Source organism: Dunckerocampus dactyliophorus, chromosome 6 (genome assembly GCF_027744805.1).
Source record: "Dunckerocampus dactyliophorus isolate RoL2022-P2 chromosome 6, RoL_Ddac_1.1, whole genome shotgun sequence".
Classification (NCBI taxonomy): Eukaryota; Metazoa; Chordata; class Actinopteri; order Syngnathiformes; family Syngnathidae; genus Dunckerocampus; species Dunckerocampus dactyliophorus.
The window spans coordinates 32,875,419-32,903,398 of NC_072824.1; the positions used below are offsets into that span (position 1 = coordinate 32,875,419).

Consider the following 27,980-nt stretch of genomic DNA (forward strand, 5'->3'; position numbering starts at 1 on the left):
CCGTGTCACAACCACCTGTTAAGGAAACGCCCTGGGAGCGGAAGTGTTGCATAGTTCATGCTTCAAGCAGCACCGGCATCACTCGCCTTTCTCCTTGACAAGGGTGCTGTGAAAAATGCGTGTTCAGCTTGCCGTCTTCCTGTTCGTGCTGTCTTCTGGTAAGTTCAAAAATGCATCTTACTTTTACGCTCGACTAGCAATGAATCACGTCGGAACCACATTGGAGAGAATTCAAGCACGACAAACATTTTTAATCCATGATCAACTGCATGTGAAAGCTTTTCAAAACTGTACCCTATTACCCACCTTAATCATCTGTGTAGTTGCAAGTAAAAAGGGTTATCAATGCAATTGATCATTTTCTGTAGCAAATAATATTCTGATGATCTATTCTACTGTTTTCGGAGGAAAAAAAATCAAAGAAAAAATCGGCAAAAATGTTAAAAGTGCGGGTATCCACTGTATTTGCGGTTCATTATAAGTGAACATGGTAGTGAGACAACACAAAGACACACTAAATGAAATGTGATCCATTTTCCACCAAGCGGTACAGATCTACCTCGCACTTGTTAGAAAGCAGCGGTGTAAAAATGTGAAAGCCAGCGTACCCGTCAGCGTTTCATTTGCAAGCTCATGAAAGAAAGGATGCCGGGGCCGCTTAGATATTTGTAAACCAACCCATGGAGGCATGCCACGAGTATTTCAAGAAAAAAATGCTTTTTAGTTTTGTGATATACTGTAGTGAAATGCTACTAAAATTATGCTACTTTTTCCCATAATATTACGAGTTTATTCTCGCATAATTGTGACTTTTTTTCTCTTCTTGTTTTGACTTTGTTCTTGTAAAATTACAGCTGTTTTTTTTCCATTTCTGCTGTTTTTTTCAATTGTCCAACTATTTATTTTTGTAATTATGACTTCTCATATTATTATAACTTTTTCGCCAACCAAATTTTCAAAAAATTACAACTTTGTTAATTGTTTTATTTGTTTGTCATAATATTACGCCTTTTAAAAATGTCTTATCTTTAATATTTCAACTCCATGCTACTAAAACGACATTATTTTTTTAAGATTATTCTTGTAAAATTGTGACTTTTTTCCTTATTAAAATATGACTTTTTTTGGCAATATTTAGACTTTATTCTTGAAATACTTCGGCTGTTGCTTTTTTTTTTTTTATAATGTTCTAAATCAGGCGTCACCAACGTTTTTCTAGTGAGAGCTACTTTTAGAAAATGAAAATGGCCACGTGCTACTCATTTTTGTAGAAATGATTCTCATACCTTCTTTCAACCCAAACAAATCAAATATGCTTGTTTTACCAAAACATTCACAAAATGCTGGTATCCACAACTCACATTTTATGTTTCACAATACTTTTCTTTCTAGTGTTCTCTCATTATTAACTGAAAACCTGAATGAAAAGCAGGCTTGCGGGTGCCTCATGTGGTCGTGGGGGCTACCTGGTGCCGCGGGCACCACGTTGGTGACCCCTGTTCTAAATATTTCAACTTTCTTCTTCTAAATTTTCTTCTCGTAATATTATGATTTTATTCCGATAAAAATTTGACTTTATTGCTGATAAAGCAAAACCCCTAATTGTCATTGTAGTCAAAACACAAGAAAATGACCACAGCAGCTCTGTTAAGTAAGAGTATTAAACATCATATTCAGACACAAGAATCAAACAAAAATATGCACAAATGGAGGAAAACCATTTCAGTCAATCTTGGGGGCGTCGACATAAACAGTCAACAGGTTCCAGTGTATTTTGTTTTACACTTGAAACACAGACAAAATTGGTGACATTTTATTTTATTCCCTCTCGCAAATTACAGCTCCGCCTGCGTTTTATGCATTCAACGTTGACACCGCAAACCCTGACATCTACAATGGGGAGCGAAGCGCTTTCTTTGGGTACAAGGTGCTTCAGTTTGCGTCTGGCTCCGAGAAGGGGTAGGCTCGCCTTTCTGCTTCTAATTTGTCACTGAATGCATTTTCTGTGATTGGGTTATTTTTAACAACGTTCCCGTTGCCATCAGGATACTTGTCACTGCACCGCTGCAGAACAATGGATCTGGGGGAGTTTGCAAACCAGAGCACAACCAAGACAACAAGTGCTTCCACCCTGCAGGTATAACGATCATAGCTTACAATAAAAATACTGTGTTGGAGTTTTTAGCGGAGTTAATCACTGTAAAATCCAAGTAAAATAGAGTCAAACCTGACAGACATGATTAAGAACAGGAAGGTGTTTTGATGAATAAAACATCCATTTCTGTGGTTGCTTGTCAATGAATTGTCCTTCTTGTACTGAGCAGCCAGGTTCCATATTGTAAAACCCTGCTATACACCCCCTCGCCTCACATTTTGCATTTGGCAGAGGTAATAATCAGCACTGAAATGCTGTCGTCGCAGGACTTTCCCTCAAAGACGACGGCGTACAAACCAAGCACCTTGGACTGTCCATCGCTGAAGATGCCGCACGTTCTCAATTTACCGTGAGAGCACCCAAATGTATTCATTTATACGGTCACCAGTCCCCACATTGCGCTTGCAATCTCTTGGCTTCTCTCTATCAATTTTCAAAAGGATATTAATAAATAAATCATGCTGCTTTGTGGTTGGCTACAACCTATTATTAGTCGAAAAAGATACATATTTAAGCTAATTGTATATATTGTTTGTCCAAGTTAGGTATTTTCACGTTTAACAATGGCTAAATGAACTGAAATACAAATATAAGCCATTTAGAAGACACATTCAAAGATGTTGCAATGATATGCAAGTACACTTTTTACGAGGTGTAGCCACCGTAAAAGACCAACATGTAACTCTCCCAATGCTTAAACGTGTGAGTCTACATGATGTCTTATTTTCTCTTATTATGTCTCATGTTAGTGGTTAGTGTAAAGGTGGCAGAAGTACAAGTATTAGACATAATAAAGACTCACGTGGCCAGTGTCCTTAGTGTCACATTACTGACACCTAGTGTCCTGTGTGGAACACTGCACATCTCGTCTTTTTTTCGTTCATTTAGCATCCATCCATCCATCCATCCATCCATCCATCCATTTTCTATACCGCTTCATCCTCATTAGGGTCGCGGGGGCATGCTGGAGCCTATCCCAGCTGACTTCGGGCGACAGGCGGGGTACACCCTGGACTGGTCGCCAGCCAACCGCAGTCATTTAGCAATTTTTATACTTTGAAATGCCTAACTTAGGCCAAGGATAACTGAAATTTGATTAAAAATATGCATATTTCTTTACTAATAGTAGGCTGTAGTCAACCACGAAACAGCAGTAGAATTTATTAATTCATTTATTTTGAAAAACTGATAGAGTGAGGGCGCAAAATTCGAACTGTGACATGCTGAGGGATATTGGATATTGGTGAAGAGCCAATATTGAGCATCTCAAACAACATTTTGCAAACAAAACTAGTCAGTCAGAAGATTCACACAATGAGTTTGTGTGGTTGTGTCTCCTATGTTGTCATCAAGGTTTGCAGCCCTTATGTAGCTCACGAATGTTACGACAACTCCTACCTGAACAGTGTGTGCTACGAGATGACGCAGGATCTTCAGGAAATATCCTCCTTCAAACCCATTTTCCAAGGTAAAAGAGATTTAGACGACTGTATCGATGTCAGCGAGATGAAATCAATGTTTTTCAGTTCCCTTCTGTTTATTTACTGTGATAAGTGAATTTCCGCAAAGTTGGACGTTTTCGTAGTTAGAGCATAGAAAGCCTGTTTACCAACCCTCTAGACATGAAATAACACACCTATAGTCACCTTGACACTTGTAACACCCAATATACTGTAGTAGACATCAGAGAAAATATGACATTTAAGACATAAATAAGATTTGTGCTTGTGTGTGTTCCTATGGGACCAGAGAGAGAGGCAGACAGGATGTGAAGAGTTGAGTAGCAAAAGTAGGCTGTGTTTTTATTAGTGATTTTTACTTGGGATTATGTTGTCCCAGCAATCAGGTCTGATCCTTGTGTCTCACTGACACCTAGTGACCAGTGTAGAGTACTACATAGCATCACGATGAGTCTTCTGAATTATATTTGTATTTTACTTCATTTAGCCATTTTTATGCTTGACAATGCTTCATTTTGGCAAAAACTACATTGCCTTTGCTTAAACATGCATATTTGTGGACTATGATTTATTCATTTATTCAAGTATACTACGCAAAGTATACCGTGAAACTGCAAGGTGGCGAGGAACAACCGTACAAGGCACCTAGCATGCCTTGTAGGTTAAACAATAGTATTGTATTGTAGTACTGTTGTACTTGTAATAAACTGCCTAATAATTATGGTGATTGTAAGCACAAAGCGGCGGGTTTTCCCACATTAAAAAAAATAATGTTTTTTGGTCAAACAACTGAGAATTTACCAGGTCGCTAATGCCGAACCACGAATATGCGGGGATTCGCTGTATCGTTTAAAATTGTTCACATGTAAGTTTGTTGGTAAAAAATGTTTGTTTGCTGAAAATGTTTTATTAAATTTAATTCAATTTAATAACGGCAAAATCAAAAAGGCAATTTGGTGTCAGATTGATACCAACGTTTGCAGTATCGCCCAACCTGAATTAGTAGTGAGTAACTGAAACGATCATTCTCAAAGATGCTGAAAAAGGTCAAAAGTATCAGCATCAGTATTGAGTAAAGGAAATACTGGCCCTGTATGTATGTACGTATTTTACAGTTTGCAATGTGATGAGGTGCTTCTCTGAGGAAAAATGTTGTACGCATGATTCTAATAACAGTTGTCTCCTTTTACAAGCACGAACATCTCCTTCTTTCAGAATGCAGAAAGAAGAGCGTAGAGCTCGTCTTTCTTTTTGATGGATCCGGGAGTATGGATGAGGATGATTTTAGAAAAAACAAAGACTTTATAAAGGATGTCATGGACAACCTCAGGAACACATCCATCAAGGTCAGTACTCTGTCCAAGTGATGGATTCCCTGTGTTTATTTCATACACACGTGTTCATTGTGTTTTGCAGTTTGCAGCAGTTCAGTTCGCCACATATTTTAGGACAGTCTTTGATTTCACCGACTATCTCAATGGGAGCGCTCGGCAAAAACTTGATGAAGAACCACACATGTTGGACCTCACCAATACCCACGAAGCCCTGGCATTCGTTTTGTAAGTTCTATTTTACTTTTTGTCTCATCTGAGCAGGCTTTACCAGCTCATGCTGGATGCTAGACTAGATACGGCAGCTCTCGTCTGAGGGGATGGTGCAGGACACAGGCACGCCCCAATTAACATCGTTAAGATAGAGCGGAGTGAGGCCAGTCTTGTCTTGGTGGGTGGATGATAATGTGCAAGGGTTGAATTGAGGAAACTGGACTGTACTCGTCTGGTGAAGACCTCTCACCTTTCTTCCTTTCCCTATTTGTGTCCCTGGTGGGTGTGTCCCTTCGGGGCGGTCACAACAGGAGCGATCGTCCTGCACGCCACTTGTTAAATGAGACAATCTTTGGGGGAGATATGTCAACATATGACAAGTGCCCAGCAGCACATTCTAAAAATAGAATTTACCAAATGAAAATAATTTTTAAAAACAACAACAACAACAAATAGAAAAATTGGCAGCAATTTTACAAGAATAAAGCCAAAATATTAAGAGCAAAAAGTTGTAATCTAACGACAAAACGTCAGAATTTTACGAGAAAAATGCTGTAATGTTATGAGGACAAACAGAAAAATAGATGATTTTTGATGTTTTCTTTTTTTCAAGGTCATTATGTTATAAGAAACAAACAAATCAACAAATAAAGTTGTCAATTTTGGAACATTAGGTCTTCTTTACAAGAAGAAACCGTACAAGAAGAAAGTTGAAATAAACACCACAGCAGAAATGTAAAACAAAACAAAAACAAACGGCTGTAATTTTATGAGTATAAAGTCAAAATATTAAGAGAAAAAAGTGGTATTTTACCAAGAAACAAAACTAATTTTGACATTAAACTTGTAATATTGAGGAAAAATAATGCCGTAGCAAGTTTTTTTTTTTTAAGAGAGATTTTTTGAAGTCATAATATTACAAAAAAACAAACAAAACAAAGTTGTAAAAACATTTAAAAAACAGCAATAACGAAAAAAGTGCAAAACCCAAAGTATCAATAATAATAAGAGTATTTTCCACCTACAGTATTGCACAAAGCTGAGATGCAATTTATTCTTGAGATATATATAACCTACTGTATATACGGAATATAGATGTCATTTTTCAGTATGTGGCCCTCGGTGGAAAAGGTTCGGAAAGCCCTGTTGAAGCAGATGATAGGTGATGGTGCAAACCTTTCCAGTTGCACATAGATGGATTATTTCACTCCTCTTTCAGACCAGTGGTCCACCCTATCCGGAGCGTCACTTCTTTTTGAGACGGAAATGAACTGACTGTCATTGCGGCAGAGGCGTCACGCCAATGTATCTTCACGACTGCCGTTTTGCGCCACTAAAGATCCATTTGTGACGGATTCACTGTCCTGAGAAAGTATAGCTTAAGGAATTCTGAGCACAAATACCAATGTTTACTTTTTAATAACTGTTTACAGGAAAAACCTCTTTGAAAACAGACAAGCAGGTGCCTCAGCCGACGCGAGGAAAGTTCTGGTCCTGATCACAGACGGAGAACCCAGTGACAGTGATGACGAGATTATTAACACGTATAACGCAGCACGCATCATTCGATTTGTCATTGGGGTAAGCGGTGACACTCTCACGACTGATTTTTACAAAGTGAAGAAACATCACAGAGCAGTCGGGGTTGCATCATTTCAAGGAGTTGCTGTGGTTTCAGGTGAAAGACGTCAGCCTGGATAAAGTCAAGGCTCTTGCCTCAGACCCCAAAGACAAATATGCCTTTAAAATTGAGCAGTATGACGGACTCAGAGAATTACTGGAAAATTTTCAAAAACACATCTTCAGCATGGAAGGAGACACCAAAGTTGCTCGGGCAGAAGACATGACCGATGAGATGTCCCAGAGCGGATTCAGTGCTGCATTCTACAAGGTCAGCAATATCTGTACATAGTTTCACTGCACACACCTTTTCAAGTACTTCTTCCACAAACAAAGGTTAAAGCAAATAAAAAGCATACTGTAAAAGGGGAGATGTTTATCGTGGCAAAGGTACAGTAGATCCCTGCTATTGGCGTGTAGAGTCATCCTTCATTTATGGCGCTTCATTGGTTCCAGACCCGACTGCAATAAGTGACTTTCCGCGAAGTAGGATTTAATATTAATACATGAATATTTTTGTAGTTAGAGCATAGAAAACCTGTTTATGACATTCTAAATACTATCTTTACCATTATTAGAGCCCCGGAGACATGAAATAACACCCCTATAGTCACCTTTATACTCCTATTATTCTTTGTGTACGCCACATTGCGCAGGATACGGGGTCACTGCAGGAACACGAGACGGCTGCCACTAGCATAGCAAGCTCCCAAGCTAACCAGTTATCTTCTCCAATTTACTTATTCAAAACTTAAGAAAGTGTTTAAAATTGAGTGGGAAAGAAGGACAAAGTAGCCAAAAGCTTACCACATCCACATGGAATGGGAGGAGAACGTTTTTTTTCCACTCCATCATGTTGGACATGCCGTGGCGGACGCCATGTAGTGTGAAGGTAATGTAATCTAACGTCATGTCTGATCAATGTAACATTACTGACGCCTAATGTCCAGATTACTTCATATAACTTGTCTTTCAATATTTCAGACTAATAATAGTACATACTCAACCACGAAACAGCAATCAATTATTCATTAATTTTGAAAAAACGCAATAGAGTGAGCACGGACAACTGTACTCAATTTCACTGAATGATACAGTACAGGGAAACTACGGTAGTTTGTTACGTGCAATATTGTACAAAAACAGAAGCAAGATTTTTGCGAACATTTTTTATGAAAACCGGGGTGTACCAAAACCGAGGTTTGGCTGCAGCCGACTGAGTCTGATGCTTTTCTATGCCAGGACACGTTGATCCTGGGTTCAGTGGGGTCAAACAGCTGGCGTGGTGCTCTGTACGAACGTCGTGGTCAAACAGACACACGGATTCAAGATTCACACATGCAGATGGACTCTTACATGGGTATCTGTTTTAATACAGCTTTGTCAGCCTGGTTTTGTTTCATATCACTGAGACAAAGTGGCATTTTTTGCATTGGAACCGTTACGTGTCGTACTGTTCCACTGCAGGATACTCTGTTTCTGTGGGACAGATGAACAACGTTCCTCTATATTTCGCGGGTGCTCCAAGATTTCAGCACACGGGACAAGTACTACTCTTCAGACACAACGGGAGCAGCTGGGAGGCAAGCCAAAGAATAAATGGGGATCAGGTTGGTAAAGACACAGATGAGTTGTCAACATAAGCTGGTTCTGTCGTATTGAAGTTGCAGTTTCAAGCGTATGATAATGGAATGATTCATATTTATGAAATACAGAAAGGAAATCAGATCATTTCCTTATTTTATGCACAAGCTGCTTGTGTTCTTCTGACGATGTGACACACTAAAAAAAAACCTGAAGGTTAATTTCCCGCATGTTCAGATTGGTTCCTACTTTGGGGCCGAGCTGTGCACATTGGATGTGGACTCAGACGGTAACAGCGACTTCCTCCTGGTGGGAGCGCCATTGTTTTACCACCCTCAGGAGAGGTCTGAGGGACGGCTCTACGTTTACACGCTGACGGATGAGGTGGGATGCTGTAAACACTCGCAAAATTGGATGTAAATGAATCATTTAAGCCTTCATTCCTGTAGATCCTGCTGAGGAGGGAAATGAACATGACCGCAGTGTCCATGGGGAGGTTCGGCTCCAGCATTGCTAGTCTTGCAGATCTCAACGGAGATAGACTCAGAGATGTTGCAGTCGGGGCCCCTCTTGAAGACTCTAATGCGGGGGCAGTGTACATCTTTCTTGGGGACAGGCAAAGAGGGATACGCAGCATTTTTAGTCAGGTGAGATTTGGATTGTATATACAGTAATCCTAGGATTTATAAATGGAATATTCACAAAAAATGCAAGTAAGTCATACAAGTGTAATTATCAGATTAGTTTCAGCTCCAAAACCCTCTCCTTCTCTCTTCAATTGTCATTAATCACTCGCGTCACAATCCAGGTTTAATCCCTAAGTATGCCTCACACAGTTATTGAACACACTGAAAGTATCAAATGTACTCACCACTAATGAATGATAATGTCAGATCACGCATGAACAGATGGAATCGGCGTCACGGTGTAGACGTGTGTCACATTTGCGTGTCACTCAAATCATTCTTCTGTGGGGTTGCCTCTCAGCCAAGGGAGTGGGCTCTCTCACAGTTTTTCCTAAGAGCATAACCACAACTAAAGAATAGTACCAAAACATCCTCCGAGAGCAACTTCTCCCAACCATCCAAGAACAGTCTGGTGACAACCAATGCTTTTTCCAGCATGATGGAGCACCTTGCTGACTGAGCCAAAAGTGATAACTACCTGGCACGGGGAACAAAACATTTGACATTTTGGGTCCATGGCCAGGAAACTGCTCAGACCCTAATCTCTTTGAGGACTTGTGGTCTTTGACACGTATGAAATGCTTGGAATTATAATTCAGTATACAATAGTAACAGCTGACCAAAATATCTGAAAACACTGAAGAAGCAGACTTTGTGAAAACCAATACTTGTGTCATTGTCAAGGCTTTTGGCCATGACTATACTATCAAGACCTTAAACTCGCATTACCCATCCACTATAAGAGCTATAAAATAATTGTGGCCATACAAGTAATGCTCATTTTGATGGATTTCAACAATACGTTATTACTGTCCATTGTCAACCCCTTATCCTGTTCTGTCAGTCAATCAGTCAGCCATGTGTACCACCATACTATCAGTGGCTGGCAAAAGTCTGTTGGTTTTGGCCAGCCAACAGCCAATGTAACATATACGTAGACACGAGTGATGTATCTGCCATTCCAGAGAATCATGGGCCAGAAAATAAAGCCTGGGATCAGATTCTTTGGACAGGCCATCAGTGGAAGCATAGACCTTGGAGATGATGGTCTCCCAGACCTGGTGATTGGATCGTATGGGACCGCTGTTGTCCTCAGGTACAAATACCATACAGATACCGTATGTTTCTCATTGGGAAGTAAGTTTCACATGCAAGGTCTGAGGAGGGTTCATTATTTTAGTTAAGGAGCTGGGCGGCAAAACTGACAGCAACCAAGAAGGAGCAGTTGCACCTGTGAATCGTGTTTGCATTCATTATGTTCATGTATGTGATGAAAGTTTAATGTGGGTGTTTTTGCAGGTCCAGGCCGGTTGTGAGTGTGAGGGCTCGTCTGTCTTTTAAACCTAAGGAGATTAGTGTTGACCAAATCGACTGCTCAGTCAACACAGACCTGATTTTACCAATGGTTACCTTAAATGTCTGCTTCGATATGATGGAAACAACAACTACAGCAGGTAGGAACGAACTAAATGCAGCACATGACTCTTCTTACAATATTGTGCAAAATGATTAAGCCACTACTAGCTTTTAGTAAAAACAGCATATCTATGTTGATGCAGACTTGCACTCTACTGAGTGACGTTGTAGTTATACAGTATCAGTGGTGTGACCCCCTTCCTGATTTCTTATTTTTTGCATGTTTGTCACACTTAAATGTTTCAGATCATCAAACAAATTTAAATATTAGTCAATGACAACACAGCTGAACACAACATGCAGTTTTTAAATGAAACTTTTTATAATTAAGGGAATGTCCCTGTGTGAAAAAGTGATTGCCCCCCCCCGTTAAAACATAACATAACTGAGATGAATTGAGATCTATCAGTGTGGAAAAGATTATAAAGCCATTTCTAAAGCTTTGGGACTCCGGTGAACCACAGTGAGAGCCATTATCCACAAATGGTGAAAACATGGAACAGTGGTGAACCTTCCCAGGAGTGGCCGGCCAACCAAAATGACCCCAAGAGCCCAGTGACGACTCATCCAAGAGGTCACAAAAGACCCCACAACAACATCCAAAGAAGTGCAGGCCTCACTTGCCTCAGTTAAGGTCAGTGTTCATGACTCCACCATAAGAAAGACGCCGGGCAAAAACGGCCTGCATGGCAGAGTTCCAAGACCAAAACCACTGCTGAACAAAAACAACTTTAAGGCTCGTCTCCATTTTGCCAGAAAACATCTTGATGATCCCCAAGACATTTGGGAAAATACTCTGTGGTCTGACAGGACAAAAGTTGAACTTTTTGGAAGGTGTGTGTCCCATTACATCTGACGTAAAAGTAATGCCGCATTTCAGAAAAAGAACATCATAGCAACAGTAAAATATGGTGGTGGTAGTGTGATGGTCTGGGGCTGTTTTGCTGCTTCAGGACCTGGAAGACTTGCTGTGATAAATGGAACCATGAATTCTGCTGTCTACCAAAAAATCCTGAAGGAGAATGTCCGTCCATCTGTTGGTGACCTCAAGCTGAAACCAACCTGGGTTCTGCAGCAGGACAATGATCCAAAACACACCAGCAAGTCCACCTCTGAATGGATGAAGACTTTGGAGTGGCCTAGTCCAAGTCCTGACCTGAATCCTATTGAGATGCTGTGGCATGACCTTAAAAAGGCGCTAAATGCTGGAAAAGCCTCCGCAAAATTCCTCCCCAGTGCTGGAAGAGACTCATTGCAAGTTATGGCAAACGCTTGATTGCAGTTGTTGCTGCTAAGGGGGGCCCAACCACTTATTAGATTAAGGGGCCATCACTTTTTTCCCCACAGAGGGCCATGTAGCTTTGGATTTTTTTTCTCCCGTAATAATAAGTAATTAAAAAACTGCATTTTGTGTTCAGTTGTGTTGTCATTGACTAATATTTAAAATTGTTTGATGATCTGAAACAATTAAGTGTGACAAACAGGCAAAACAATAAAAAAATCAGTGAGGGGGCCAACACTTTTTCACACCACTGTATATACTTGTACAGTATAATACTGCATATACGCCCACTATAGCATTGTAGTCTCAATTCCTTTCATGTATCGTTGCAGGAGCAATGAAGGCTGGATTGAACATTTCATACACACTCAACGTGGATCCAATGAGACAATCACATCGAGGTTTCTTCAGGGACAGGAAAACCAGGAGTCTTTCTTTCACGTATGAACTGCTGAATGAGGAAACATGCTTCCAGTACTTCATCAACATGACAGTATGAATTAATTCCTACACACACACACACTTTATCTAATATAGACGAACCCGCTTAATAATACAAAGGATGTGTTAAAATAGAGTCGAGTGGATATAAAAAGCCACATGTATGGTCTTTTTCCCTTGCAGAAATGTGTGAAAGACACGCTGTCGCCCGTCAGCATCAAATTAAACTTCTCCCAGGAGGACAGTCAGAGTGCAGGCACTGTCCTCAACGTGGACGGAAAAACACAAGCTGTGGCTGAGGTACGACTGGGTGGCATCACATCACCAACGGTGCTGTTATGTTACGTGCTCCATTTCCAACTTTTGTTGTAGGTTCCTTTTGAAAGGCAGTGTCGAAAAAACGACACCTGCATTGCTGAAATCGAGATGGATTTTGGATTATTGTAAGTATCTTTCAGATCCACATTCGCATGCAGAGTAGGCCTGGGCCGGCAACGCAATCGTGAAACCACAAAATTCTAAGAGTGAAGTAGTGAGGGATGACTATTTAAAATACACTAGGTCCCCAACTTACGAACACAATTGGTTCCAGACGACCGTTCTTAAGTGGAATTGTTCTTAAGTAGGGAAAAGGTAATATTAGCAATGATATAGGTACTACATGTACGTGTATACATATACAGTATATGTGTATGTATGTAAATATGAGTTTGGATGCAGTAGTAATATTAAACCAGGATAATGAATGAAAAAAACAATAATAAAAGTGTTATAATAATACGTAATGATAAATGTTATTTACCTTTGAAGAGGAGTGGTTGAGCATACGTCGTTGTGGTGGAGGAGGAGGAGTTATTGAAAAAAAGGACAAATGGTGGTGGTGGTTAGACTCTTCTAAAAGAGGTAGTGTTCTGTGGGTGGTGTAGAATTAAGCAGGCCTATTAACTCTTCATAAACTTTAATCACACGCTCTGTCCGGGTTGTATCATTTAGCTTTCCATTTAGCTTTACACTGTATCTCCCCAGCGTCTAACTCTTCCTCTGTTGGTCCCATTAGCTCAAACGCTGCCTCTGTTGGTCCCATTAGCAGTGTCACAGTGCCCTCTACTGGTCAAGCATGTACAGTAGCAGTATACATACTGATTGAGCGACTACAAGGCAAAATAAAATAAAATATAGACCAGTCGGCTTGTGTTCGTATCCGCGAATGTTCACTAGTCGGGTGTTCGTAAGTTGGGGACCTAGTATACATTTAAAAAAACAACTAAATTCTTTCTAAATAGATAATTAAATGCAGCTCTTAATGCTTAATTCTGCTCCTCAAGTCACAACACCATACATATTTTCTTAGTTAAAAAAACAAACAAAAAACACCAGCATCAAATGCAAATAAATGCAATCACTAAATGGTTAAAGAAGATCACAACATAAAAACGTTATTTCATAGCGTGGCGAGTGTGCAGGTCACACAACCTGTCCACAAGAATGTTTTGGAGTTGTTGGATTGTGTATTTGTTGAGTTTTGATTAATTTGCTATCTAAATTGCAACTGTCATTGTAGCGTTAAAGTAACGCATAGTGTAACATTACGCCTGTGCTCCTCTCCTTTGTGTCTTGTGAGCTGGTGTTAGCCATCTTAGCATCTTAGCCTAATAACTGGTTGGGCCCCCCTTAGCAGTAAGAACTGCAATCAAACGTATGCCATAACTTGCAATGAGTCTCTTACAGCGCTGTGGAGGAATTTTGGCCCACTCATCTTTGCAGAATTGTTGTCATTCAGCCACATCAAAAAGACAATTTGGTCCTTATAAACAGCAGGAAAAGCCTCCTTCAGCCATGATACAGCCGGAAGAGCTGTATGAGCCCTTGTTTATCGCGGCAAATTGGTTCCAGATCCAACCTCTTTAAAACCTCTTTACATCCTTCTATCTAAATACAGTTTTTAACGTAATTAGAGCCCTCTAAATGTGAAATAACACCCCTATAGCCACTCTTATGCTTGTATTACCCAAACATATTAGACATAACATTGACAGAGTTCCTTGTTTTTTCCTGCGGTGGCTATTGTCTCATCAATGTAGCGTTACTGACACCTAGTGGCCAGTGTAGAATACTACTGTAATGCCCCTGTTTGTGGTGAAGGACAGACTCATGTCGCCGATGCACTTCAGTCGCTTTATTAACAAGCGAAGAACACATATGCAGTGCACATTCACACAGGAGCTGCTGTCGGCCACACTGGTAACATTCAGCAAAACACAGCCAACTCTACCTGGCTGATGTCACCACTGATCTAAAAAAAAAGACTGGATCGAGCAACCGATTGTTTTCACGCGCCAAAATTTGAAGCCAGATTTTTTCGATCGCCGCCATCTTGGTGAGACCACCTTACGCGCCACAGCTTTGTGATTGTGCTGGTATACGAACGCAGAATTAGTGAAAAATCATCAAAAACATCAGGAGTGCCAGTGAAGGAAGCGAGGATGAGGAAACACAACTTAAAAAGCACTTCCCAAGAACCTTCCACTCGTAAGTACTTTTACTTGGCACCTTTTTTTGACCTGATATATGTGCCACTACTTGAACGGCTTTGCTTTGAAAAGTTCTCGAAATGTAACCAAAAGTTAAAGTATGAACTTTGATGGGTGGTTTTGCAAGAATTTTGTAGTTACACCTTCCTGTAACAACTAGGCCTTTTTTTGGTGCCTAGCCTAGCAATCAATGATAAAATTATTTCTATGCAGTTTTTTACAGTAGGCTTTGAGTATTTGCACTTATCTAATGTCTTTTTGTACCAAAAAACAGCTTTTTTAAAAGCTACCACAACTACCAAGTTACATTCATTCTGATACCACACATGATTCACGCAAAGGTAGAAGACATGTGACAAAATTTCTGCTTTCTTCCTGCCTTAACCTTATCCTGAGATTTAAAAAAAATAATGGTTTACCGTAGGAAAATAATTAGACAAAGATAGACTTTAAATTCCGTACGTAAACAATGTTTGCAGGCTGCCACACAGCCAATTTTTCGTCCGTCTCGAAGCTAAAATACATCTTACTAGCTTGATAAATGACACAAAAGCGTATAAATCTGAGTAGTTATAACCTTTAGCAGTTGATTTTGGTGGCTATACGATCAATCGAAGTTTTACCAGTGCGTTGCCATACTGTTGTCTCACAGCAAAGTGGTCTCACCAAGATGGCCGCCGCAAATTTCCATTGGCTTCAAAAATAAAACAATAGAAGCTCGATCCAGTCTTTTTTTTTTTAGATCAGTGGACGTCACACACGTGACTTCCCAGACCCCGCCCTTTAAAGGCGCACACAAATCACAGATATTACACTACATTGCGTCTTCTGAATGCCATATATTTATATTTTTGTTCATTTAGCAATTCTTATGCTTGAAAATACTTCATTTAGGCCATGAACACGTACCATTTGACTAACTATGCATATTTTTGACTAATAATAGGCCATAGTCAACCAGGAAACAGTGATAATTTATTCATTTATTTTGAAAACCGTGATAGAGGGAAGCTGAAAAATTCAAACCGCAAAGTACGACTGTACCTTGAAACTGGTAACCGGCCCATGCCTAATGCAGACTGATGAATCCAGAATAACACAGTAATCAAGCAAATATACTTGTGATGTTGTAGGAGCCCAACGTTACTGGTTGCTGAAGATAACTACTTTAACATGTCTGTTACAATATCTAATCACGGTGACGACTCTTACAACACCAGCCTTACATTCTACTATCCTCCGGGACTCTCCTTCTCCAGCATGCACCAGATTATGACACAGGTAATTCACATTATTACTGCAGCTGCAACAATATTTATTGTAATGTAACAACATTGATCAGGATTTATGTGTATGTACACATATTTAAGTGAAAACCTCCCCCTCTCATGGTGCAACCATGTGTTACTTGTGTTATAAGTAACACATGTGGAGCAGCACACGCACACAGTGTAACCACACGGACTATCAAAATAAACGCTTACATATGCAATACAATAATATTTTATAAAAATGTATAACCCGCAAGGCATGCTGGGAAGCCCACGTGGACACTTCCCCAACTTTAAGTTACCCAGCATGCCTCGCAGTTTATTAATTAGTATAAAAAAAGCTTTGTCTGTACAGTAATCCCTCATTTATCGCTGTTAATTGATTCCAGACCCAACAGTGATGAATGAGTTTCTGCAAAGTGGGATTCCTTATTTATAAATGAAGTATTTTGGTCATTAAGAGCATAGAAAACGTTTACGACCTTTTAAATACAGTTGTTAACGTTATTAGAGCCCTCTAGACATGAAATAACACGCTTATAGTCCCTCCACACTCGTATTACTCAACTTTGTAGACATTAATAAGAGAAAATAAGACATAAGATACTCACACGTTCCTTCTTGCTGTTGTGTTTGTATTTCCTGTTCCGTACAGTACTTCCGGTGTGTGCTGTCCTCACAACACGTGACAGTATGCTGCGAGACAGCCAGCGAACCACTAAAGAAACCTCCAGGCTTACTTTTCTTGCTTAATGAAGCTTTCTCTGACGTGCATGTATGTGCGCGGTAACTGTAACATACAAAAAATGCAATTGCTATCTAAAAATATACATTAAATACGCTAAACACAAGTACCTAGCCAAAACACAGGGATACATAGATTACAGTTACATCACACCGTCAAGTTTACAAACATATTCAAAGTAATAATTCAGCAACGTTTGAGATCGCTATTTTAAGCGCTTTGTACACATAGAAACTCCCAAAGACAAAAGTTTACCAAGGCTCAAATGTTTTAGAGCAAACACAGCTTGTTTATGAGCTTTTTCAAACTACCTTTCTGCCGTTGCTAGCTTGTGCTTCACTGACAGAAGAAAACCGTCAAAGATTGTCTAATAGCGAGAGGAGGGCTCAGGCTTGCTGTCACTCAAACGAATTTTTAGGAGGAGATGTCTCACTTTAACTTTGCAACCAAAGCTTTCTAACCATTTTTACTATACATGTACACTATACAAGTTATTTATTAGCAACTATGAAACCATTTGTACCATTTTACATAAACTCAGAAATCACGTCACAGGGAGGCATTTGGGTTGACAAGCTCCATTGCAGAAAAAGAAACACGGTAGTGGAGTTACTTTGTGTTTTGGTCTGACAACACATGCAAATAGGCTTACTTTGTTGAATCATTAATTTGTCCTGAATCCTCGACTGTCTACGCAAAGTGTTCTTGACGTGACAGGCCACAAGACGGACGCTCTACAACTGCGATGATATGGAAGGAGTAACTGACAAAACCATATGTGGTATCAGCCTTCCTGTGTATCGCAGCAGATCATCAGTAAGTCATACTTGAGCACACGATTTCATGACACACTTGACCCTGAACAACATGCCAAACCACTTGTCAGATATGTGTCCTGTATCGTATGTCTTATACAATGCTAAGTGGCTTGAATAAAAAGCATAGCAATCTGTGGTCTTACAGTCACTACTGGCTCAACCGTAAAACTAATGTGGCTAATTTGACTGACTATTCAGTGTCATCATGCTTTTGTAACATAATCGTCTTGACAATGACATAATTACATGTCTGTTTTTCCCTGTCAAGGCAACATTTCAAACTTGGTTCCACATAATCACAGATTATGAGTGGAATGACACAACTCAGATTGGTGTCACTGGTCAAAGGTAGAGGGCGCCGCACGTGTCATCACGCTCGTGTTTCACATTGTCATGTGACATATTTCATATGTAATCATGTTTTGTTGCTAGCGATAACAACAATGGCTCTGTGGCTGCGCTGACCAAAAGGCTCCCAGTACAATTTGAAATTAAAATGGCAATAACAGTGTAAGTACCTTTCTTTTCTATCAGTTCTTGCTCATACAGTACACTGCTGTAAAGGCCCTGCAAATTTGTGGATCTTTGGTCAAAAAATGTTTTTTTTAAATCCGAAAATAGGCCTCTCATTTCTAAATATGTGATAACACCAGGGAAATGTACAGCGTACACGTACCTCTGTTAAAAAAAGCCCACAATTTTTTTGTATGCTTCGCTGATCATGTTTTTTCGTCAAGCATTCAGATTCCCCACTTTGTTCCCGCTGCTTGAACGCACATTTGTGTGCTGCTAGATGCAAAAGTTTGTGTGGCTACGGAAGCGCGAGCTCCGATAATCGATCCGGCCTCAAAACCTGCAGTGAGACGAATGCAAGTTAATAGATGACTGTTCATGTCTCTGTACTTACCTCTCATTTACTGCAGCAGTCTACCTTAGGGATGTACATCTCTTTGTGTACTGTAGACCATTTGATGTACGTCTAGATACACGGGTAATACGATACGAGGTCACACTTTACAATAAGGTATACAAAAATACAGTAGTTACTGAGGAACTAATGAAGAACTAAGGAGTAGTGGTTAGGATTAGGGTTATGGTCAGATAGGTTCGTTCCTTAAAGTGTTACCAAATAATTAATACATCAAATTTGATGTAAATGAATATACATTTTGGAAATATTAACCATTATTTTATCAAAAAATAATTATGTATTGTGTAAAACTAAGACTTGTGTAAACTAAGCCCCCCCCGTAGACCCACCACCTGCGGGGGCAAGCATAAGGGTCCGGTGCATTGCGTTTTGGGTGGCGGTCGAGGGCGGGCACCTAGGTGACCTGGTCTTCGGCGGCCAAATCTGGTTCTTGGGACATGGAACGTCACTTCTCTGGCGGAGAAGGAGCCTGAACTTGTGAGAGAGGTTGAGACATTCCGACTAGATATAGTCGGACTCACCTTGACCCACAGTTTGGGTTCTGGATCCAAACTCCTCGAGAGGGGCTGGACCTTGTTCTACTCTGGAGTTGCTGCAGGGGAGAGGCGGCGAGCTGGTGTGGGCTTATTAATAGCCCCCGGCTCGGTGCCTCTGTGTTGGAGTCATCCCCGGTGAACGAGAGGGTCATTTCCCTACGCCTTCGGGTTGAGGAAAGGGTCCTGACTGTTGTTTGTGCGTACGCGCCAAACAGCAGTTCAGAGTACCCAGCCTTCCTGGAGTCCATCAGAGGGGTGGTGGAGAGCACCCCAACTGGTGACTCTGTCGTTTTGCTGGGAGACTTCAACGCCCATGTGGGCAATGACAGTGTGACCTGGAGGGGCGTGATTGGGAGGAACGGCCTCCCCGATCTGAACCCGTGCGGTGTGATGTTGTTGGACTTCTGTGCGAACCACAGTTTGTCCATCACAAACACCATGTTCCAACATAAGGATGTCCATAAGTGCACATGGCACCAGGACACCCTAGGCCGCAGGTCTATGATCGACTTTGTAGTCGTATCATCAGACCTGCGTCCGCATGTTTTGGACACGCGGGTAAAGAGAGGGGCTAAGCTGTCAACTGATCACCACCTGGTGATGAGTTGGATTAGATGGCGGGGGAGGATGCCGGACAGACCCGGGAGACCCAAACGTGTAGTGAGGGTGTGCTGGTAACGTTTGGCAGAGTCTCCTGTTCGTCGAGTCTTCAGCTCTCACCTCCGGCAGAGCTTCTCCTGCATCCCGGGGGAGGACGAGGATATCGAGTCCGAATGGGCTCTATTCCATGCCTCCATTGCTGAGGCAGCTGATCGGAGCTGCGGCCACAATGTGGTCGGTGCCAGTCGTGGCGGCAAGCCCTGAACTCGATGGTGGACACCAGAGGTCAGGGCTGCCGTCAAGCTGAAGAAGGAGTCCTATCGAGCGTGGATGGCTTGTGGGACTCCTGAAGCAGCTGACAAGTACCGGCAGGCCAAGCAGCACACGGCTTTGGTGGTGGTCGAGGCAAAAACTCGGGTGTGGGAGGAGTTCGGTGAGGCCATGGAACACGACTTTCGGTCGGCCTCGAAGAGGTTCTGGCAAACCGTCCGGCGCCTCAGAAAGGGGAAGCAGTGCCCGGTCCACACTGTTTACAGTGAGGACGGGGGCCTGCTGACCTCGACTGAGGATATAGTTGGGCGGTGGAAGGAATACTTTGAGGCCCTTCTCAATCCCACTGACATACCTTCCATAGAGGAAGCAGAGACTGAGGACACGAACGCGGACAGTTCCATCACCGTGGCTGAAGTATCTGGGGTAGTCAAAATGCTCCCCAGTGGCAAAGCTCCGGGGGTGGACAAGTTTCGCCCTGAATTCCTCAAGGCTCTGGCTGTTGCGGGACTGTCTTGGCTGACACGTCTCTTCAACATTGCGTGGAAGTCGGGAACAGTACCTCTGGATTGGCAGACTGGGGTGGTGGTCCCCCTTTTCAAGAAGGGTGACCGGAGGGTGTGTTCCAACTATAGGGGGATCACACTCCTCAGCCTCGCTGGGAAAGTCTATTCCAGGGTGCTGGAAAGAAGGGTACGACCGTTAATCGAACCTCGGCTACAGGAGGTGCAATGTGGTTTTCGTCCTGGTCGCGGAACACTGGACCAGCTCTACACCCTTGCAAGGGTACTGGTGGGTACTTGGGAGTTTGCCCAACCGGTCTACATGTGCTTTGTGGACCTGAAAAAGGCATTCGACCGTGTCCCTCGCGGTGTCCTGTGGGGGGTGCTGTGGGGGGTGCTCCGGGAGTATGGGATTGGTGGCGCGCTACTACGTGTCATTCAGTCCTTGTACAACCGGAGCAGGAGCCTGGTTCGCATTGCCAGCAGTAAGTCAAGCCTGTTTCCAGTGAACGTTGGCCTCCACCAAGGCTGCCCTTTGTCACCGATTCTGTTCATAATTTTCATGGACAGAATTTCTAGGCGCAGCCAAGGTGTCGAGGGAGTCCAGTTCGGGGGCCTTAGGATCTCATCTCTGCTATTTGCAGACGATGTGGTCCTGATGGCCTCATCGGGCTGTGACCTGCAGCGTTTACTGGGACGGTTTGCATCTGAGTGTGAAGCTTCTGGGATGAGACTAAGCACCTCCAAATCCGAGGCCATGGTTCTCAGTCGGAAAAGGGTGGATTGCTCCCTCCGGGTTGGGAATGAGGTCCTGCCCCAGGTGGAGGAGTTCAAGTATCTCGGGGTCTTGTTCACAAGTGAGGGAAGGTTGGAGCGTGAGGTCGATAGGCGGATCGGCGCAGCGTCTGCAGTAATGCGGTTGCTGTACCGGACCGTCGTGGTGAAGAGAGAGCTGAGCCGGAAGGCAAAGCTCTCAATTTACCGTTCGATCTATGTTCCCACCCTCACCTATGGTCACGAGCTTTGGGTCATGACCGAAAGAACGAGATCGCGGATACAAGCGGCTGAAATGAGTTTTCTTCGTAGGGTAGCGGGACTCACCCTAAGAGACAGGGTGAGGAGCTCAGAGTAGAGCCGCTGCTCCTTCACATCGAGAGGAGCCAGCTGAGGTGGCTCGGGCATCTAGTTCGGATGCCTCCCGGACGCCTCCCTGGTGAGGTGTTTCGGGCATGCCCAGCCGGGAGAAGGCCCCGGGGAAGACCGAGGACATGCTGGAGGGATTATGTCTCACAGCTGGCCTGGGAACGCCTTGGTGTCCTCCCGGTGGAGCTGGAGGAGGTGGTCGGGGACCGGGAAGTCTGGGCTTCCCTACTGAGACTGCTGCCCCCGCGACCCGGACCCGGATAAGCGGAGGAAAATGGAATGGAATGGAAAACTAAGACTTGAAGAACATCAAATTAAAAGCACAAGATGAATGGTGACCCCCCCCCCATCCAGCAGTTCAAGTTCCAGCCAAGTGTTTACAGAGAGATGATTACATGGCTGTTTGACGTGTGTGGTAAAAGGCAGTGTGCTAGCATGAATTAACTTGAGACAAATGTGCACATTTGCACTCAATAAGTCATCCAAACTTACCTTCATGCATTCCCACATAGTATCAGCATTTGATACCACATATGTGGTGAAAGAAAAATGGTACAAATACAGTAGTAGTCTATCTGTGCGGCATGAGATAAAGTTAGCACACCCACAATGGACATGCGTCAAGTGAGACGGATGTAACAGAGAGAATCCGGCCACTTTTCAAAATAAAACATAAAAAAAATGAAATAATGGAAATTATTTTTTCTTTCTGTGCGGCCCGGTACCAAATGACCCACGGTCCGGTACCGGGTCGCGGCCTGGGGGTCGGGGACCACTGGTTTAAGTGACAGACTGTCAAGCTGTTGCTAGTCCTGCGATACCCGGTGCATGTCTCTACAATCCATTCATCCAAGGATTTGTGGCTGATTATCTATCCAGGAGGCTGCGCCCGATGCAGCCGCAGGTGGATATCATTGATATGCATCGGTTTATCGTTCACAACCGTAGTACATATGGCAGCGCTAACATGTGACTGCTACTGTACATTTATTATATTAACATACATGCATATATATTTTTTTTTAGGAAAGAGGAGACCACCGCTTATTTGAAATTTACAGAAGAGGACACCGCCCCTAAAAGAATGATTATTAAATACAAGGTACAGTCTGTCGTTCTATCAGAATGCTAAAATAAAGCTGGGCTTCCCAGCATGTTTGTGTTGTTTGCACCGTGAGTGAGACGATTTCTTGAATTGATAACCTTCTCTTCTTTTATGCTGTGTGGGTGTTCGCTAAGCTGTTACTAGCAAATTAAAGAGTACTTAGGCTGACCATTTCCTGTATGACTCAAGCTCACCACGGTATGTGATTGATTTGGCTTTATCCGCTTCACGTGAATGCCATTGGGTATCCCGCCTGTAGAGGGCGCCAAACGAGTGCCAAGCATAGATCAATATGTCATTAATCAGTGCCACAAGGCCTGAGGAAAATCAGAACATACAATAACCAAGGCAATTTTTCCCATAGGAAATAATGTAAATCCAGTTGCCCCCCAGTTACAGTCGTCCCCCAGCTACTTCACAGTTTGAATTTCACGGCATCATTCTATTTAAGGTTTCTGTCTAAGGTTTTTCAAAGCATATTAAATAATGATCGCTGTTTCGTGGTTAACTATGGAAAAATATGCATATTTACTCTAACTGTGCATATTCCTGGCCTGAATGAAGCATTTGCAAGCATAAAAATGGCTACATTAACAAAAATACAAATAGAAGGCATTCAGAAGATGCGTTCTGGCGTGATCTGTATTATTCTACACCGGCCACAAGGTGTCAGTAATGTTACACTGAAGAGACAATAGCCACCACAGGAAGTACAGTCCAGAAAAAAAAAAAATTAGGAATTCTTCCAATGCTAACGTGTGAGTGTACGTTATATCTTATTTATGCCTAATATGTCGTATTTTCTCTTATTAAACAACACAGAAAAAAAGTCTGTCATGTTTTAAAATTTAATATGTAGAATTTTCAACAAATCAGGAGTTCTTTATCCTTGGAGGCTGGAAAAACATATTTTAACACAATGATCATATCTCATATTTCATACTGTCCCAAAGCCCCAAAGGTACCATCATTGTCACATACTTAAAAAATACAAATTGCTTAGCTTTGACAATTTGATCAGCTTCTCCAATATTCGTCTGGTTCATAAAATCTTGCATGACGCTGCCCCACCCCCTCTACAGACCTACGTCCAGCCACGCGCTCGGCTCACCAGCCGAGTGCTAAGGTCTGTTTCGAGGGGAGACTGTGATGTCCCAAAAAGGAGAACTGCCTTCTCCCAATCAGCCTTCTCTTACAAAGCTGTGAAGGAGTCCCGAGTCATATAAAGGACATGGCAGACTTTCAAACATTCTCTCGAGCCGTTAAAAACTGGCTCCTGGACAGTCAGTCCTGCTCTCACTAATAGCAGACGGTAGTTGGCCAACAGACGTTACCCTCGTGGGTACCTTCTGTTGGCAAAAGCCCTATTTCTAAAGCTTCACCTTAAAACAATAGTACCAGTTAGGTATGTGGCTGTCGGATGATACCCTGGTGGGTACCATCCGACAGCTGCTGCTCTTTATAAACAGTAAGTAATGAAAGAGGTTTATTATCAGCGTTCAACTTGTTTCAATGACTTCGCTGCTAAATATGAGTGTGTTTACTCCCTGTATGCACTTATGAATATGCACACACTTTAAATGTTAGTTCATGTATAGAATTGTTTTGAGGTTGTTTATTTCAGAAGGGCTTATAGTTTATGATTCTATCCTGCACTAGCTTTTTAATGATTGTACCTTGTATTTATATGTGTTTTTTCTTGTATCTCACTTTATTGCATTTTTTGTACCTGGTATTTATATGTACTCTCTTGTATTTGTATTGCACTTTATTGTATTTCTGTATTGTATTTTATGATGTGAGGACTGCAGATGGAAATTAGCTCTGAGCTAAAATTTTCGACAAAAAAAAAATCATCATGAATACCGGGGCATATGAAAACCAAGGTTTGACTATGAAATTCTATGTCCTCCTGTGTGGCCCATACTGTAGCAGACTTTTTGCATCCCTCATTACAGGACTTTACTACAAATGTGTGACTGTACAGATGCCAGAACATCAGTCTTATCTGACACGAACACCAAAACGTCTTTGGGGAAAAATGAACCACTCTTTTAAAATGGACTTTTAAGACGCTTTCTACCGTTGGCAGGTGGATAATCCTGGCTGGAAGACTTTTCCTGTCAACGTGTCCTTGAGCTTCCCAACCAAACTGCAGTATAACTTTGAAATGGAGAATTATCAAGTCTTGGTACAACAGGTAGCTATTATATGTATGTATTATATATTATACCATCCCCCCCACCCTGCTGACACCCTGCTAACACGGTTACCATCTGCTTTTTTTCCAAGAACCAAACTCGATGTGAGAGCGTTGCTGGAATGATTTCGGAAGTGAGTCAAGTAGAAGTATTACGTTTGTACAATCACATGTACCCCGATTAACACGTGCTTTTCCTGCAAGCATTGCTCCCCGGAACAAAGCTGCCAAAGCGTACAGTGTGACTCCTTCATGCTGAGCAAAGAGGCTTCCACTGAGATTACGTTGTCCGGAGACATTCAGTTCAGGGAGCTTGACCAGCGTGCACGGGTAAGTCCTGAAGTACCGGTATGTAACCATCGTGGATCTAAACCAGGAACTGATGGATTCCCACCTTGCAGAACAACGCATTTCTGAAAAGATACACTGGAGAGAGTGCAGAGGTGACGTTCAGGAGTGCCATACATGTTGAGTTCAACCATCAACGATATGTGCTGGCTTCTCATAAACCACAGGTGTGTTCAAAGCAATCACAGATGTCCCGCTCACGTCGACATAAGCGCTTGTCAGCATAACCGAAACTAGCCAACTAGCTTGCGTACTTTGAGATTTGCACTTTGACATTTACTGATATTTCATACGCTTATCTAGCAGAGCTGCTGCAGTGATAGCGGTTTTGTTGCATGTCTTGATCACAATGACATGAAAGCCACACCATACGTCGGCACCAGCCCCCCGATGGTACCATGTTTCGGTACGCATCCCTATTCACACCCACCGCTTAGTGATAATGATGACGTGAACAATACAACACATGTCGACTTAAATACACCCATTTTTCATCAAAATCAGCCCCTTGCCGCTCACATTTTATGTTGACACAAGCTCTCGACCCTGTCTATCAACATCGACTTTTTAGTAAAAAGAACACGGAGGACCGGGACTTGAGTTGGTCCACATAGACGGGTTGTCGACAAACGGGTTCCACTGCGCTGTCGTTTTTCATTCTGCTGTAAACCAAATGTCTAACTTTGACCCAAAGAATAATGGCCTGGCAAAGGAGGAGAAGGATGCCTTGTGGAACGACAACGATCCCACCAAGAAACGGGTACATTTTAGACACAAGCTTTTACAAACAAGCTCTAGCCTGAAACCAGTGGTGTGAAAAAGTGTTTGACCCCTTCCTGATTTCTTATTTTATTGCACGTTTGTCACACTTAAATGTTTCAGATCATCAAACACATTTAAATATTAGTCAATGACAACACAACTGCAGTTTTTTTTTTAATTCAACTTTTTATTATTAAGGGAGAGAAAAAATCCTAACCTACGTGGGGCCCTGTGTGAAAAAGTGATTGTTCCCCCCCGTTGAGATGTATCAGTGTGGAAACGGTTATAAAGTCATTTCTAAACTTTTGGGACTCCAGCGAACCACAGTGAGAGCCATTATCCACAAATGGTGAAAACATGGAAGAGTGGTGAACCTTTCCACTCATCCAAGAGGTCACAAAAGGCCCCACAACAACATCCAAAGAAGTGCAGGTCTCACTTGCCTCAGTTAAGGTCAGTGTTCATGACTCCACCAGAAGAAAGACGCTGGGCAAAAACGGCCTGCTTGGCAGAGTTCCAAGACCAAAATCACTGCTGAACTAAAAGAACATTAAGGCTCGTCTCAATTTTGCCAGAAAACATCTTGATGATCCCCAAGACCTTTGGGAAAATACTCTGTGGTCTGACGAGACAAATGTTGAACTTTTTGGAAGGTGTGTGTCCCATTACATCTGGCGTAAAAGTAACACAGTATTTCAGAAAAAGAACATCATAGCAACAGTAAAATATGGTGGTGGTAGTGTGATGGTCTGGGGCTGTTTTGCTGCTTCAGGACCTGGAAGACTTGCTGTGATGAATGGAACCAATGTGCCTCCAATGCGGCTGAATGACAACAATTCTGCTAAATTCCTCCCCAGCGCTGGAAGAGACTCATTGCAAGTTATGGCAAACACTTGATTGCAGTTGTTGCTGCTAAGTGGGGGCAACCACTTATTAGCTTTAGGGGGCCATCACTTTTTCACACAGGACATGTAGCTTTGGATTTTTTTTCTCCCTTAATAATAAAAAGTTTTATTTAAAATGCATGTCGTGTTATTGACTAAATGAGTTTGATGATCTGAAATGTTTAAGTGTGACAAACATGCACAAAAAAAAGAAATCAGGAAGGGGGCAAACAGTTTTTCAAACCACTGTAATTATTTTCTTCACCAACAGGTTGAGGTTCGAGTTGAGTTCATCATTTCTCCTGATCAACACCTGATCATTTCAAGCGGAACTGGACTGGGACTTTTGCTTCTGATTATCATTACCGTCGTCATGTATAAGGTGCGTGATGATGCTTCTCCAAATCGCTTTCATTCACTTACATTTTTCATGTGTGTTCAAAGCTTGGGTGCTTCAAGAGAAAAACAGTCCAGTATTATCAACAGCAGGAAGAGGTGGCTGCTCTTCAGCCGGAAGCCCCCCCGCAGAACAACGGCCTCGGCAGCCAGTCTGAAGACGGCCCACCTGCGGAGGAAAAAACTCTTCTTGAAGGCGACCAGTCGGCTGACAGAGAGCTGGTGCTGGATTAAGCTGAACGACGACTGGACTGCAAGAGCAAGATCATTATTGACGTTGCTTCACAAGATGTTTTATGCATGTCATTAGATAAGGAAGCATGACCCCCCCAGTGCACAAAGCCAGGTTCATACAAGCACGGTTGGACTTCCTGTCAAACCACAGACTGCACCAACATTAGAGATGCAAGGTTCTTCTATCTGTTCTTCTATCACTTCCCAAACACACTCCACATTCTTGTAGAACGCTGTAGAAGACAATGAGCGTGCGTGTACTATCGTCGTGCACTAAACGTAACCAGTACTTGACAAGGTGTGAATAAGTTGTTTTGTGTCAATGTGCACCAATTACGGTCACGAATTGCTTGTCAAGTCTAATTTATGCTAAAACAGATCGCAAACCGTGCCCCAACAAGTCTGAATGCTTTTCAGGTGTGCCATAAATACACTGCTCAAAAAAATGAGAGGAACACTTCAAAAACACATCAGATCTAAACTGGGGGAAAAATGATCTTGAATATGTTTCCTGA

General features: G+C 42.2%; 1 protein-coding gene across 1 annotated transcript; it reads left to right on the forward strand.

Annotated features, from left to right (window-relative positions):
* The first annotated feature begins 83 nt into the window (after positions 1-83).
* On the forward strand, positions 84-27,946 carry zmp:0000001082 (integrin alpha-D). The gene is made up of 30 exons (XM_054780010.1): positions 84-158; positions 1,842-1,959; positions 2,046-2,137; positions 2,422-2,504; positions 3,509-3,623; positions 4,831-4,961; positions 5,032-5,174; positions 6,593-6,740; positions 6,838-7,050; positions 8,022-8,139; positions 8,247-8,389; positions 8,601-8,747; positions 8,813-9,010; positions 10,015-10,145; positions 10,349-10,503; positions 12,080-12,240; positions 12,372-12,488; positions 12,561-12,631; positions 15,853-16,000; positions 17,453-17,551; positions 17,822-17,901; positions 17,986-18,063; positions 22,563-22,638; positions 24,734-24,841; positions 24,934-24,975; positions 25,046-25,171; positions 25,243-25,356; positions 25,884-25,949; positions 27,107-27,217; positions 27,280-27,946. The coding sequence occupies exons 1-30, from the start codon at positions 116-118 to the stop codon at positions 27,463-27,465; spliced, it is 3,561 nt and encodes a 1,186-aa protein (XP_054635985.1). The 5' UTR covers positions 84-115; the 3' UTR covers positions 27,466-27,946.
* The last annotated feature ends 34 nt before the right edge of the window (positions 27,947-27,980 follow it).